General features: G+C 36.0%; 1 protein-coding gene across 2 annotated transcripts in view; it reads left to right on the top strand.

Annotated features, from left to right (window-relative positions):
* RASA2 (RAS p21 protein activator 2) overlaps window positions 1–13,913 on the top strand; it is a 49,420-nt gene that overhangs the window by 6,812 nt on the left and 28,695 nt on the right. For both annotated transcript variants that reach the window (XM_074153160.1, XM_074153161.1), the window contains 3 exons: window positions 5,377–5,480; window positions 6,523–6,617; window positions 12,994–13,070. In XM_074153160.1, coding sequence (XP_074009261.1) covers window positions 5,377–5,480; window positions 6,523–6,617; window positions 12,994–13,070 — 276 coding nt within the window. The remainder of the gene's footprint in view (window positions 1–5,376; window positions 5,481–6,522; window positions 6,618–12,993; window positions 13,071–13,913) is intronic.

The raw sequence follows: 13,913 nt of genomic DNA, 5'->3' as shown, positions 1-13,913 counted from the left end.
CAAGATATGTATCCATGTGTATGTGCTTTTGCTTTTTAAAATCAGAGCTGACTTCTGGCAGCCACTCAGAAATGTCACAGCAATGTGTAAATAGTGAGAGTAGCTGAAAGAAGACAAAATTGAGGCTTATGAGTTCTGCAGTGCCTTTAAAATGAAGCATGCTAAGACGTACTTCACTATAACTTTATACTGTTCCACTGGGCAGTGTAACGTTCTTTTTCTTACCACGTTGTTTCCAAGGAAAGGAAATCTGCCCAATACTTGCTCTCCATGTCTTTCCTACTTCTGACATGCAGAAGTCTGTGTTGGTGGAATTCTGCTTTTAGTGTCTGTCTTGTAAAACCTGTTTCTAGAATGAAGGAACTGGAACTTTTCCACGTATAAGAGTTTTGTGTGCTGTGGGGTGTCCCCCTGAATAGGCCTCATTGGCTCCTGAAATTCTTGTTTTGGGAACTATACCCAGTAACTCACACAGAATGGCTTGCTTGTCCTCCCTGAGCACCGTTTAGCTGTAGATTCTGCTACTGTCTTAGAGCCTTAAAAACAATCAAACAAAAGTCGGGATAACATAGCTGCAGTAGTGTAGGTGCTTTTATATCTCAAAACTCTTTAAGTTCACTGCTGACCCATACTGAGGCATTGTTGCAGCTGCATTGTTCAGAGTATCTGAGTGACAGTTACCTGGAGGAGACATTTAACCTTCCTCTTAAAACCCAAAAAACCTGTTCCAACTCTTGAAAGTTTTCCTAATTCTTGTTGCTTCCAGTGGTTTTATTGTTAGCAGTTGTTCTTTGCACTATCTCTCTAGGTGTTTCCAGGTGAGGAACAGCATACTGCTCATGGCAGATTTAAACAGGGAATTTTACTTTTTCAAAACATCATTTTAAAGCCTCCTTATGCTTCTGAATGAAAAGCAAGCACCACGTGCATGCAATCAGAAACAAATATTTTGCTCTTCCAGGACCTCATGCTCCTGGTCTGTAACTGCTGTAGTCAAATCCAGAAAATTTTCAATATTTAACTGGCTGCAATTGAGATTGGTAACTAAAACAAACTCAGTTGAATAATCCTTCAGAGAAGGATGTTATAGAGACTGTATTCATAAAGCAGAAACTTAAAATTTCCCCTTCAAATAGACAGTAGTTTGATGGGTAAAAGGGACCGCAGCATATCTTTTAAAAAGAAAGACTTTGCTCTCCCATTTTTGACGTATTAATAGTTTAAACCCTAAAAGTTACTACTAGAAACAAGGCGTATTACATTTAATGTTTATGCAGGCTTTTTTATTATGTTCTGTTTAAGAGTTATTAAATTTACATATTTTAATCACCTGACAATGAAGGAAGCATTAATTGCATAGTAAAATACTTGATAAAATAAATTGCCTTAGATCCTTCAAAATTTTTTTAAATAGTACTGATGTTTCAACTGAAACTTGATTAAATGAAAACAATGCTATTAGTACTTTACTTTTCACTTTACAGAGGAAAGGAAGAAAAAACTCACTATAACAGAACAACAATTTGGGGGGTTGGAGGAGGTCTCAAGAGACACACATCTCCCCCTCAAATTGAGAATGTTTCAAGTGATATGAAATTCTTATTTCTAAGTTGAGAGTATTTATTAGGAGTTACAAGTTACATCGGGAACTCCTTCACCCTCCGAATTATGGCTGTGTTAAGTGATATTCACAGCATGAGTAGGGTTCCATACAAACTGATGAAATGTAACAAAATAAGTCATCCTCTATTAGCAGCATCCAGAGTTGGATGCTTACACTTGATTACTAGTGTGTATGCACTTGTGAAGGTTGACTCTTGTTCCAGAAACTTAATTATACCATCTTGTTACTTATTACTGTGTTAAACTCGAATACCGTACTTACCTAGAGGTACTGGAAGATGAAAGTTCTGATCCCTTATTAGTCTGAAAACTTTTTAAACGGCTTTTCAGTAAGGCATAATGCAGTATAATTTTAGCCATAAGTACAACTTTGAATTTAACTGCTTTGTTTTTTATTATTTGTTTTTTCTTACACACATAATTCGGAGTCTGTTTTTGTCACCATATTTGGGGTTACAAATTTATACTAGCTGTAATCTAAATTGTATTCTATGAATATCCGCTAGTTAAATGTCTGTGAAAGTAATTATCACTAGAATTAAAATTACCTTTGACTACAGTAATTGAAAAAAAAATAAATGAAAAAATGTATTTTTAAAATGTGTAAATAGGTTTGGGCTTCCATCAGCACTGAGACTATTGTTAGAGTGCAGATGTGAAACAAATGACTTCTCAAAGTTAGAAAAACATGAATTAATACTGAAGTGAGAGAAGGATATTTTGACTAATGACTGAAGAAATATTTACTGGCATGGTGTGGAATTTCTGTGGGTTCTGAAGAAAGAAGTTTTTTTTCCCTTGGAAAGTTTAAAGAACATCTGTGAGCCTCCTCAAATATCTACAGTCAAATATGAGGAATTGGGGAGCGGAGGGGCTGTGGTATGTGTGTGTTGCATTTTATTTTTTTATTTAAAATAAATTCAGTTTCTTTTTTTCAAACTGAACTTTGTGAGAATGCAAGGCTATAGCAAAAATTAATTGTCTTGTTGATATAACTGTTGCTTTTATCAAATGACAGATCTAGGGGCATTGGTTGGGTTCCGTCATAGAACTGCCAGTTTAATGTAACAAGGAAGGGAAGGGCAAAGGAGTATGTCACACATTTTAATTTAATCTCCTGTGTTACTGTAATCCAGTTCTTCCTGAATGACGGTCTGGTCTTCCTTTGAATTAGCACTATCTTCTAATTTTGTATCCGTCACAGTCTTTAAAATTCTTGCATCAAAGTCACAAATGAAAGTACTAAACTGACTGAATCCCTGAGGAACGGGTTGAGTAAGTTCTCCGTTTTAATTCTTCCTCACTGATGTAACCTATTGTACCCCTTCCAGTTCTGTATCCATCTAAGAATTTCTTTACTAATCCTTTGTATTCTCCATCTGAAGTTTTCTCTCTGTGCCTCACACTTTGCTAAAGAATTATCAACAACTGATTCATAAGGCAGTGGTGTTAATCTAGGTAAGGAGGAATGTATCAATATGAATAAAACAATGCATTATCTTCTATTTATGCTCATACTATTGACTCACTCTTTCTTGCCAAATCTGAGACTTCATGTAGTGTTGAGGTCAAAATAATGATTGTTAGTGGCTGATCATTCTTTGGAGGGGGGTGGATATAGTTGTGAAGCTTGTACTTCTTAGCTGTAGGATATGGCTGCTAATTAGGTTTTGGAAGTCTCTGCTAATAGTCTCTGTCCCAGACTAATTATCTGATTATAAGTGGATGCATAGAGTTATATAGATCCAGCAAGAGTAGGGACTAGGAAGTAGTTGATGTACGTTGCAGCCTAGTGTTCCTCTTAGGGTGTCTGACTGAAGCTGGGCTAACAGAAGAGTTTCCCTGGATACCAGTGCCTGCTGGTTTACCCACTCTTCGTTCTTTCCACTGGAATATCTCTCTCTTTGATTGTACTGATGCAGTTATTATTTGTGTAGCTGTTAGGGGAGCCATATCACGGAATTGACCTAAGTTTAAAATAAGCCTGTGTTTAATCTCTTTTTGGTCTGAGTTATTGTGCCAATACAACTTAAAATGAGCAGCAAAGGTAATAAGGAAATGGAGGCTGCTTAGGGGTGCAGTGCTGCTAAAGGTAATGCTCGTGAATCTATATCTTTAGTGGTGGTGCTGACAAGAAGAACCCAGCCCTCAAAATCAAAGCTGAATTTGTTGGCTTTGAAATTTAAAAAAACAAAAACAAAAAAAACCCGAGGAGCTGAAAAACCACAAGCAAATTTTTCAACTAAGAATTCTGAAGTTATTTCTCAGTGTAGTGCAAGGGCCAATACCAATTTGTCTGCTTTAAAACCTATGGTAAAATGTTTGTGTTTGAAGAAAAGAAACACTTTCACTTGTGAAATTCCTCATAATGAATTCCTGCAGTTAAAGCTCTTGTTTCTAAAAATCAGTTCTAGAAATTTGGAATACTAGATTTTTCACCTGTTCTGTTTCCAACTTTTTAAATTAGTTATCTGCTCTTCTCTTATTTTTACCTTATTTAATGAACTGTTCGTCTTTAAGTATTTGGTGTTTTTTCTGTAATTATTTTGGAGGGAAGAGAGTAGGGATGATACCCTGTTCTTCCTGGTATCCTTTTGGGTAGGCAATAATATGAACTGATTGTTACAAACGCAAGCATATTTGTATTAGTTTAATAAAGTATTTTAACAATACAGTGTCAGAAAGGTACTCTACTGGGAAACAAACAAAAAAACCCTTTTTTTTTCCTGGGTTTGGTATAACTGTCATCACACTACTTTTCTGTAGAAAGCGAGCAGAGGCTAAAATTAGTTTAATGAAGCTGAATTAGTTTCATTCCCTGGTAACGTTAATACATTGTAATTGCAAGTATTTTCTGTTTAAGAATCCAGTAGTTCCAAAATACCAGGTTGTTTTTTGTGGATGCACATAATTTTCAGAATTCCCAACTTGCAGTGACACAAATAACATTGTGCGTTTCTTCAGTCTTTTGAAATACAATGTCTCGACTACTGGCTATGATTGCATCAGTAAGTACTCCTTCAGTTTAATGGAAGTATAAATTCCTTGAAGATACAAACACATTGTGTGAAATATGTCTAACATAGAGGAACCCAAAGTCTTTTTACGTTGAGGGCTGTGCAAATGGCAGTTAAGTAGGGTGACCTGTAAACGTCGTATTGGACTTCATTCAATGGAGGAATGTGGTGACCATTCCAGCACGCGGGAGAACACGTGCATTTGAGATTAACATGTCTCTTTTTCACTCTTCTGTTTTATAGTTGCTCATGCTTGTGGTTTCTTTTTACAGATCTGTATTTTTGAGCATCAAATTTGACACAGAAATTAGAGCTAAACAAATGTCAGTTAGTGAAGTAATTAATAAATTGTGTTTTAATGTAATTTAATTGCATACTGAATGAAAAAAGATAAAACTTGTGTCTCAGGAAGTCATTTGGGGTGGATAGACAGAAAAAAAGACAAGAATAGAATTGAAATTGCAGAGGAGACAACACTTTCTGTGTGTGCGCTCTGATATTTTTTTCTTTTTTTTTTAAACATACGTAAGGCATTCTCATGAATTTTTAACTTGCAGTGGTATTGTGTGGTCCTGTAATTAAATGGTTGTGATGGCTTTGCTGATAGATTTTAGAAGAAGTATAGTGTTCAAGGCCAAGGTCTGGGTCTCCAGCAAAAATGTATCATTTTGATGTTTGTCTTCTGTATAAATTATATAAGTGTTTTTCTATTTTAACTTTCAGTCTTTCTTTTCAGCCCGTATTTTGGGGAAGAGTTTTACTTTGAGATTCCAAGAACGTTCCAGTGGTTGTCCTTCTACATTTATGATAAAAGTGTTTTACAAAAAGACATGCGTATAGGTAAGTTTTGGGATACTATCTACATCTTAGGTAATGTTTGGTTATTTTCAGTATCGCTATCTGTAATATTAAGGAAGAAATTATTGAAGTGATGCATTTTTCAAAGCACAGTGTATAGTGCACTTGAACTAAATGTTCCTTTCAAGTTTGAAAAACAGGATTTTGTTTCCTTGCTTTATTCTGTTATACTAAAATATGTTTATTTTTTTAGGCTAATAGGACATTTTGTAGTCTTACACTCTCAATACATTTATTTTTTAATTCTGTTTGGTTTTTTTCCACTTCTGCTTCATTGGAATATTTGAGTAATTGTCACTACCTGTAGATCTTTAAGAAATGAATTGTGGAATAATTGCAATTGTGGAATAATTCTTAACACTATGTATAGATTTATTTTTTTTTTTTCCTCTGTCAGTGCAACCTGTAACTTAGTTACATTTTGCAACAAGTTTTATATTTCAGGTGAAAAATTATAGATTAATATTTATTTATTTTATAGTGGATTTATTATTTGTTTGTGTTTTTCTCCACTGCATAATGACAGTCTGCTGTGGAAGAAGCCTTCACATTACTTGAATTGAGGAAGGAAATAATTTGCACCAGGGATGCCAGATAATTTGATATAATAACAGCTTGCCAAATAGCAATCCAAAGAGTAAAAGGCACCTACTTTCAGTTTCCTAAACGTTCTTCAACACTGTTACTGTTGTCTCAAATCTTTATTATGTTATTTCCAGCCACAAGTGTGTTCTTTATTTGACGTAATCTTGTTATGAGTGATATCCAAGAGAACACATCGTAATTAACTTAATCTGGCTTTATACAAACTATTTTTCTGCTTTACTTGTGCTTCGTGTTCCTTGTTACCATAAGCTTTTCGTATAGCATAATAAGCTTTAAAAAAAAAAAAAAAAAAAAAAAAAAAAAAAAAAACTAAAAGAATGAGAGTTTAAACAAAAATCAAACTTCAGATCTGTTTAAATACTTGTCCTGTTCAGATGAATGATATTTATGCTTATCTCTCTCTGGTCCCCTCCCCCAGGAAAGGTGTCAATTAAAAAAGAAGATTTATGCAACTACACAGGAAAAGAGAATTGGTTTATGCTTCAACCTGTTGATTCTAATTCAGAGGTTCAGGTAACTATTAAATTGCACATTTACGTTTTTTAAATATAGATAAGTGCACATAATGGTAGAAGTCTTGTGAGACAGTTGTGTCTTTCAGCTTGATTAGTGAAGAGTGCATATTTGATGCTTCTTAATTGACTGGATTGTTCCTCATGATATGTAAAACTGGCAGAAGACTTGACATTTCCCAAACAGTTGCTTCTTAACAGGTGAATGATCTAGGAAACTACTGAATCATTTTTTTAGTCTGTTTTGGTGTTATCTGAAGTGATGACTGATTATGTGGCATGAAATGGCTAAAGTATCCAAAACTAGAGGTACTTGTGCTGTTCTTATTTATCTAATTTGGAAATACTTTCTGCATTCAGTATCAAATAACTTGCACTTCACAACTGTATTTTGGTCTGTAGTTCCAGTTCTTCTGACAGGTTTATTCTAGTAATAAATCAAGATGAGATGGCTCTAGAAGTTGTAGCAACTCTCTTTTTGGTTTCGGGAAGAAAATATAACAGTATTCTTGAGAATCTCTTAACCTTTTTGCTGTGATAATTTATTAGATTTTAATAGGTTTTTTCAGATTTGCCTAAGGGCAGAAGTTTTGAACTTGGCAGTGTTTGTATTTTTCTAGTAACTTGGAAGTCCTTCTGGGTAGGGAAAATCCTGTCTACTTTTACAAGAGGTGAAAGTGTACGGAGTTCTCAAAAAAACCCAAAAACGTTATTTTCCAGAATGAATTAATCATCTCTGAGCTGTAAGCTTAGCATGCAGCTGTTGGGTATATAGGAGGGGTGTGATTACTTTACATGAAGACAGATTTTCAAAACATCTGAATACCACTTTCTCTTATCTGCTGAAAACCAATCCTCGTTCAGTTAGGATAGAATATAATAGAATAGTTCAGCTGGAAGCAACCTACGGATCATCTGATCCAACAGTAAGTTGTCATTCTTCTTCCAATTCTTCCATCTAATCACTCTGAATATTCAAGAAAGCCCTTTCCAGACATAAACTGAAATGCAGTTTCTGCTTTAACTTTTGTTATGCTTGCTGTGGTTTTTCTCAATCATAAAAGTGTATTGAATGAAAGATTACTTTTTATCATAATACTACATGAGTAAGTATGAAAACTCAATTATAATATTCCATTAATAGAATTTAGCAATTTCTTACATATTGGAAATAAAAAAAAATTAATTTTCTGTGGCTTTGTAGCTCACAGGGGAATGTAAACTCTTATTGATACTTTTTTTTTTTATGGCTGGGACACATGTAAAGCACTCGCCTGCATGAGACTTCCATTAAAGGATGACCTTTTCTCCTAAGGTGTGTTCTCTTCATGTGAATCGTCCCTTGAGTTAGGCATCTGGGTAGGTTTGTCCTCTGTCCTGCTTCCGTTTTCCATGAAATTTGTAACACAAAGCTGAGACCAGTGCCCATCTGCCAGATTTGGCTGAAATATGACTGTTTAGATGTACCATACCATACTGAAATGTATTCCATGAAGATTCCCAACATTATTGGTGGGACATGGCTGAAAACAGCAGGCTTTCACATAGCTTATGTGCAGAAAAAAAGTTTGGGGAATACCAGATTGTTTTCAGATGTGCTGCTCTTATGGCACCATACGTGTAGTTGGTAGGTTTTTCTTGAGTTCCCTCTGTGTGAGTATTTTCCAGAATTAATAATGGGTGCAAGGCGATAGGATGGCTTAGAATTATTTTGTGTTTTTCCTTGGCGGGACATGTTGCAGTTTGCTTGGTTGGGGTTTTGTTTGGTGTTTTTTTTGTTGTTTTTTTTTTTACCTTAAACCTTCATTTGTTTTAAGAAAACTGTACTTTCTGGGTACTAGTGATCTATTTTTCATACAGGCTAACTTTGGTATAATGAGCAGCCTGTAGATCCAAGTACATTAGTGGTGGAGTTGCATACTGATTATTGTGCTACACAGCTTGTAGATATACAAAATCCATACCAAGTCATAAGGACTTTGGCACTCACTGGCTTTTGCCTTACTAATAAGCATATCCTAGGTATTTATTTCCTTTTTCTTCGCAGTTCATCAATTCTTGTAGTCTGTATGGATGATTGTCAGCTCTACCTTGGTAGGACAAATGGAAATATCATTGGAAGATATTTGAGTTCATTAATAACTTTTGACAATTTCTAGAAAGGCTAGGAAATAAATTAAATGTAACATTTTGTCTTTCATGGAATTAAACTTGTCGATTCCTTCAAAAGAAAACTGAATTGGGGAGGTAGGGAAATAAACAGACCAGTCATTTTCTAAAACCACCTCACTTGTAATGAATTTAGGGCACAATCCACTCCTAAAGCAGAAGCTGTAGGCCAGTCGTTTTCTGTTCTGGTTCCACAGCTCTGTACATACAGGTTATCTGAAGTTGAGGTGATTAAAAGTTCAGCAGAGAAAAAGCACTATGTGCTTGAGTTAATATAAGCTTTTGGTGAAAGAAGGGTGATGGGTATTTCCTTTGAAGCGTGTATGGGAGGAGGGTGGCCTCTCCCCAGCCACTGGAAGTGTGTAAAAATTGCTTTGATTTTTAGAAAGCATCTGCTCTGTGTTTTGATCTTAGCTGGGTTTTTTTGGTTTTGTTGTTTTGCTGCTGGTTACAATATTATGAATGGATATTCATCTTGTTTTCTTAAAAGTTTTTCTTGTATCCATTAGTTCTTGAAAAGTGTACATGAATGTGGGAATGCTAAGTAAATAGCATTTGAAAAGTTGAGTGGAATAGACCGTATTTACTGCAGCCGGCACAAACTTGTTAATATATGTATTGTAAAAAAAAAACACAAAACACTTCAGGTTTTCTAAAATGCAGATAGCCTCAGCATGCTTGCCTTCCTCCACTCTGAGCTTTTTTTTTTTTCTTGAATCTTCATTTAGTTGGTTTGAAACGAGGCCATACTGCTAAATGTGCCCTTGATCTTTGTTATTCATAGCAAGAAACATTTTTTAGAGATTTGGTCTATACTTGCAAAATACATTGATACGGTCAAAATCTTTCACACACTTCCAAGGTTTTTGAAGGCAACTTTAACATTCACTGTTCCCTTTCTTAGAATTGATAGAATTTGCAATTATCAAAGTAATGTGCTCCTAATAGATTTCCCTGGTATTCACATAGAGTGTGTAAATTTGGAAAAAAAAGGAGATGGAGCCTCAAGCCAGCTTGTAGATTCCAAATGGCTCAGACCTCTAACCCTAGGAAAGAAGAAAGGTTTGAGTAAAGTAAACCTCACAGGGTTAACTGAGTTGAGTGGATATTCCTGGCATTATGGAACTTTTGGCCATTACATAGTGCTAGGAGCTCAGTGTGGTAGGCAGTAAGATGTGGCACGTTTCAGAAATGTGCTATACGTTTGCTCTAATTTAGAATGGGAAAGCTGATAAAAAGCCAATGGAAGCTGATAGAACCCGTATCCGGTATGTAGAGACATTTTTGCAGTAAGCACACATTTGGGTGGTACTAAATGTGGGGATATTATGTAACTTGTGGAGTATTCTAGAGCCCCAGTTTTACTTTTCATCTGCTGCATGGACTTCAGTTTTCCAAAGATGCGTCTGAGTGGATAACCTGGGTTATTTTTGCTTTTTTCTTTGTTGTTTGTTTGTTTTTATTAAAGTTCTCTAATTATTGGCTTGACATTTTTTTCTTCTCCTTAGATGTTGACAGTGTACATGGCATAAAGATGATCTTCCTTACAAATTCAGTAGTTCAGTTGTGGTATTTGTTCCATTGAGTTGGGAGAAGTGGAAGGAAGAGGACAGAGTTCAAGAGAAATACCGTAATCTAGAGTTTGTGGTGTTGAGGGAGGAACTGGAAAATAACTGTTAGCATTTCTAACTCTGTTTAAACCCCACCACCACCCTCAATAGCTTTCACAAGCATAGAACACTTTCATCTGAAGGGTAGATCTCCTCTTCTTAAATGTAAAGGAAAGGTTTTATGAAGGAAACTAATACTGTCAAAAGTTACTTTGTGGTACAGCTGGAACAGTAGCGTGATTCTGAATATGGAACATAGGCACAGTATGTGAGCCCCTAATGGCATAAATATTTAAAATATAGTTGCTAGCCCAATTTCCACTTAAGAGCTTTAGAAAACTTGTATTTATTATAGATACTTGTAATATTTCAGAATGTGGAAATGATCAAAATGTTGAAACTGTGGGGAGAAAAAAACCTCATTAAATACATTGTTAAAATGCAGTAGCAAATCTAAAACCAAAACTGTGTAACTGTTTTTGTAGTTCTGAAGTTTGGGTTGGGTTTGGACACCCTGGGTTTGGCTCCTTTGCTACTGTGAGAGTCTTGGTCACGTGATCAACAGCTCCATCTTCCTCTAGTCAGAATCTGAAAATTGATTGTTAATCCACTTCTAAGTTAAAATGGTACCTATCTGCCTTTGAACAACCCGGAGATCTACAGCTGAAAAGGGAGTTGACATGAAGTGCGCTGCTTATTTATTGTATAGGAATGGCTGATTTCTCTTCATGTTTTTGAACTAAACCAAATCTGTACAACCATGTTTAAAACCCAGTTGCATATTACATCAAAAGTTCTGATACAGATCTGCAGATCAGCCACTTCAGGAAACCATTGTGCTGCTCTTAACAAACGAAACAACAAAAATGTACCCAAGACTCTTCATAAGTGTTGGAGAAATACTTACGGAGAGCCGTGGTACTGTAGCCATCATGGGGCTTTGGGCAAACTACATCTACGGATAGTTCTCAGGAGCAGTAAACTTTCTATTTTACTCCTACCAGTCAGTGTAGAGCATGTGAGTTGTGTTTATATATTTATTAAAAAAAAAAAAAGGCAAAAGGAAAATGTTTAGGCCGTTCATAAGGTCTCCCTACTAAAACTAATTGTCAGGTATTGCAATAAATACTACTAATGTTGTCTTTTCATTTGTCATTAGAAAACTTTGCCTTGTAAGGCTGTTGGCATGCTTCTCAGTATCCTGTTGTTATCCTGTACATCTATTTTTGTAATTAAGTTTCTCTGCTTGACAAATATTTTCTTAATGTACCTGTGTTCCAATCCATGTAGTAACAGTTTGCAAAACACTTGGCAGGCATCCCAAAATAGTTACGTTTAAAACTTCCTTATAAAAGAGACTTCACTTCTCCTCCCATGTGACGTACAGAGAGAGAGAAGCACAGCCCTTGCCCCAGGGGATTTACAATAAAAACATTTCAATTTTATGTCAAAACATAAGTGCTATCTGTGTGCAAGGTCAGCTAAGGGTTTTACTTCCATTTTAATGTTGTACAGCAAAACTGTAGTTAAAATTACAGCTTGCCTCCTTTGCCACACTTTACAATTACCTCCCAGGTCCTTTCCCGAAGAATCATCATCGTGGGCAGAGCCAGGCTCATCTGATGTTCCATTTAGCAGTCAAATTCCAAGAAAACTGAGGAGAGCGTGGTTTAGAGGAAAGACCGTGTCAGTGTGTGGTTATCTGAGATGTGAAAGCCAGCACACGTAGCCGGGTGCTGAAGGGAGTAGCAGTATTGTTCAGGAAGTAGAAGTTTTGTTGCTATAACCTTGCTCCAATTTTGGTCATCCCAAGCAAGCTGCATATCGTGCTTTGGAGTTTCTGGAGCCTTTTATCGAGAGGGCAGAGTAGGCCGGGCCTTGCTTAGTTCTGAAGTTAATCCATGCTGTGCCATCATTTATGGATTATTTTTTTTTCGTAATGTATCCTACTACATCAGAAAAAGAAAAGGAGGAAGCCAGGTTTAGCAATTATTGCTACCTTTTAATCTCCTTTGGTAGTGTTTACTGTTCCATGAGTGTGTCGGCAGACTTCACGAGATAGTTGAAAGCTGCACTGGAATGCATAATAAATTCCTAGATGATCTTCAGTCTGGTGGGATGGACAGAATTTCACAGCTGGATATTAAATGTTGTTGGTTATGGCCACTGCGTTCTATTCTACTTCTCTAAGTATAACTCGCTGCCTCCAGAGTCCAAGCTCATTTTAGAACTTTCTCCTGAAATGCTCATAAATTCAGGGTTCATCTTGTGCTTAGGAGAAAAAAGCTGAGAGGGACTTTTGCTCTTAGTATTTCCTCATGCTGAAAGAAATATTTTTGTGCATGTGTTAAATCTCTGGAGGCTTGACCGATTCATGTGCTGTCTGCGGTTGAGGATAATGCTTCTCTTTATCATTGTCTCTCAAATTCAAATGCATTCGTCATACTCGCAGGATACGTGCTTTAGAATAGATGCTTGCTTGAAGTGGATATATTGAAATTACCTTAAATAGCTTCTAACCATAAACTATATTATTGTTCTGATTACTACTTTTAAAATAAAAGCTTTTAAAAATATTTGTTTCTCTTGCTTTTTCAGGGAAAAGTTCACCTTGAATTAAAACTGAATGAACTGATAACAGATAATGGATCTGTGTGCCAGCAACTAGTAGTACAGTAAGAAAATCCATTAATTCTTGAATATTGAATTGCTTGTTAGAACACTGTGATTTGTCTCTCTTAATACTGAATGTCTGCACATCCTGGTACCAATAACATTTTTCTTTTTATATGACTTTCCTTGGAGCCTACCTTGCTGAGGGAACGGGTATATGCTTAGGGAACTCCCGCAGAAGGTTTTTGCAGCTGCTCATCTCTGTTGCTTCTAAAGCACTCACTTTTATTAGGGCTCAGCATGGTTATCTGGTGTTAGTTCAGCGTCTTGTAATTCCAATTGAATCGTGTGGTGAGAAAGCTCGGAATGCCCACGGCAGCTGACAGCCAGTATTGCTGTTGCTGACAACTGAGCTGCTAGTGGTGGCATTGGAAACAGTGTGAAACTTTCTCAGTAGTAATATTTTGGTTCAGTATGTGAAAATCCACTTTTAGTTTTGCTTCGGAATTACTTTCTCATGGTTAACCATGATAAGGAATGTTTATAACAAAACAAAGTCCAGGAGTTGCCATTTTGGAGCAGCATAATGTTGCCACATATCAGTAAAATTTTTTAGCAACAACTTAAGGAGTTTTCACTACTAAACTTAATTTTGACTCCAAAATGTAAAGATATTACAGCATGTCAAAGACCCTCCTAGAAACAGTAAATTTTTGGTATATGATACTTCAAAAAAGACACATTTCACCAATATTAAAGAAAAAGCACAGCATGACACGTATTGGAAGATACTAACCAGTCCGCACTCTTGTGTTGTTACTCTTAGAGCTATGTTTGATAATGATCCCGTGTGATTGCTTTGGGATTCTGAATATACAGGTTACAGACATTAGTCACAGAAGACC

The sequence above is a fragment of the Numenius arquata genome, chromosome 9 (assembly GCF_964106895.1).
Source record: "Numenius arquata chromosome 9, bNumArq3.hap1.1, whole genome shotgun sequence".
NCBI lineage: Eukaryota > Metazoa > Chordata > Aves > Charadriiformes > Scolopacidae > Numenius > Numenius arquata.
Note: the sequence above shows the minus strand (reverse complement) of the source record. Positions and strands in the feature narration are given on the sequence as shown.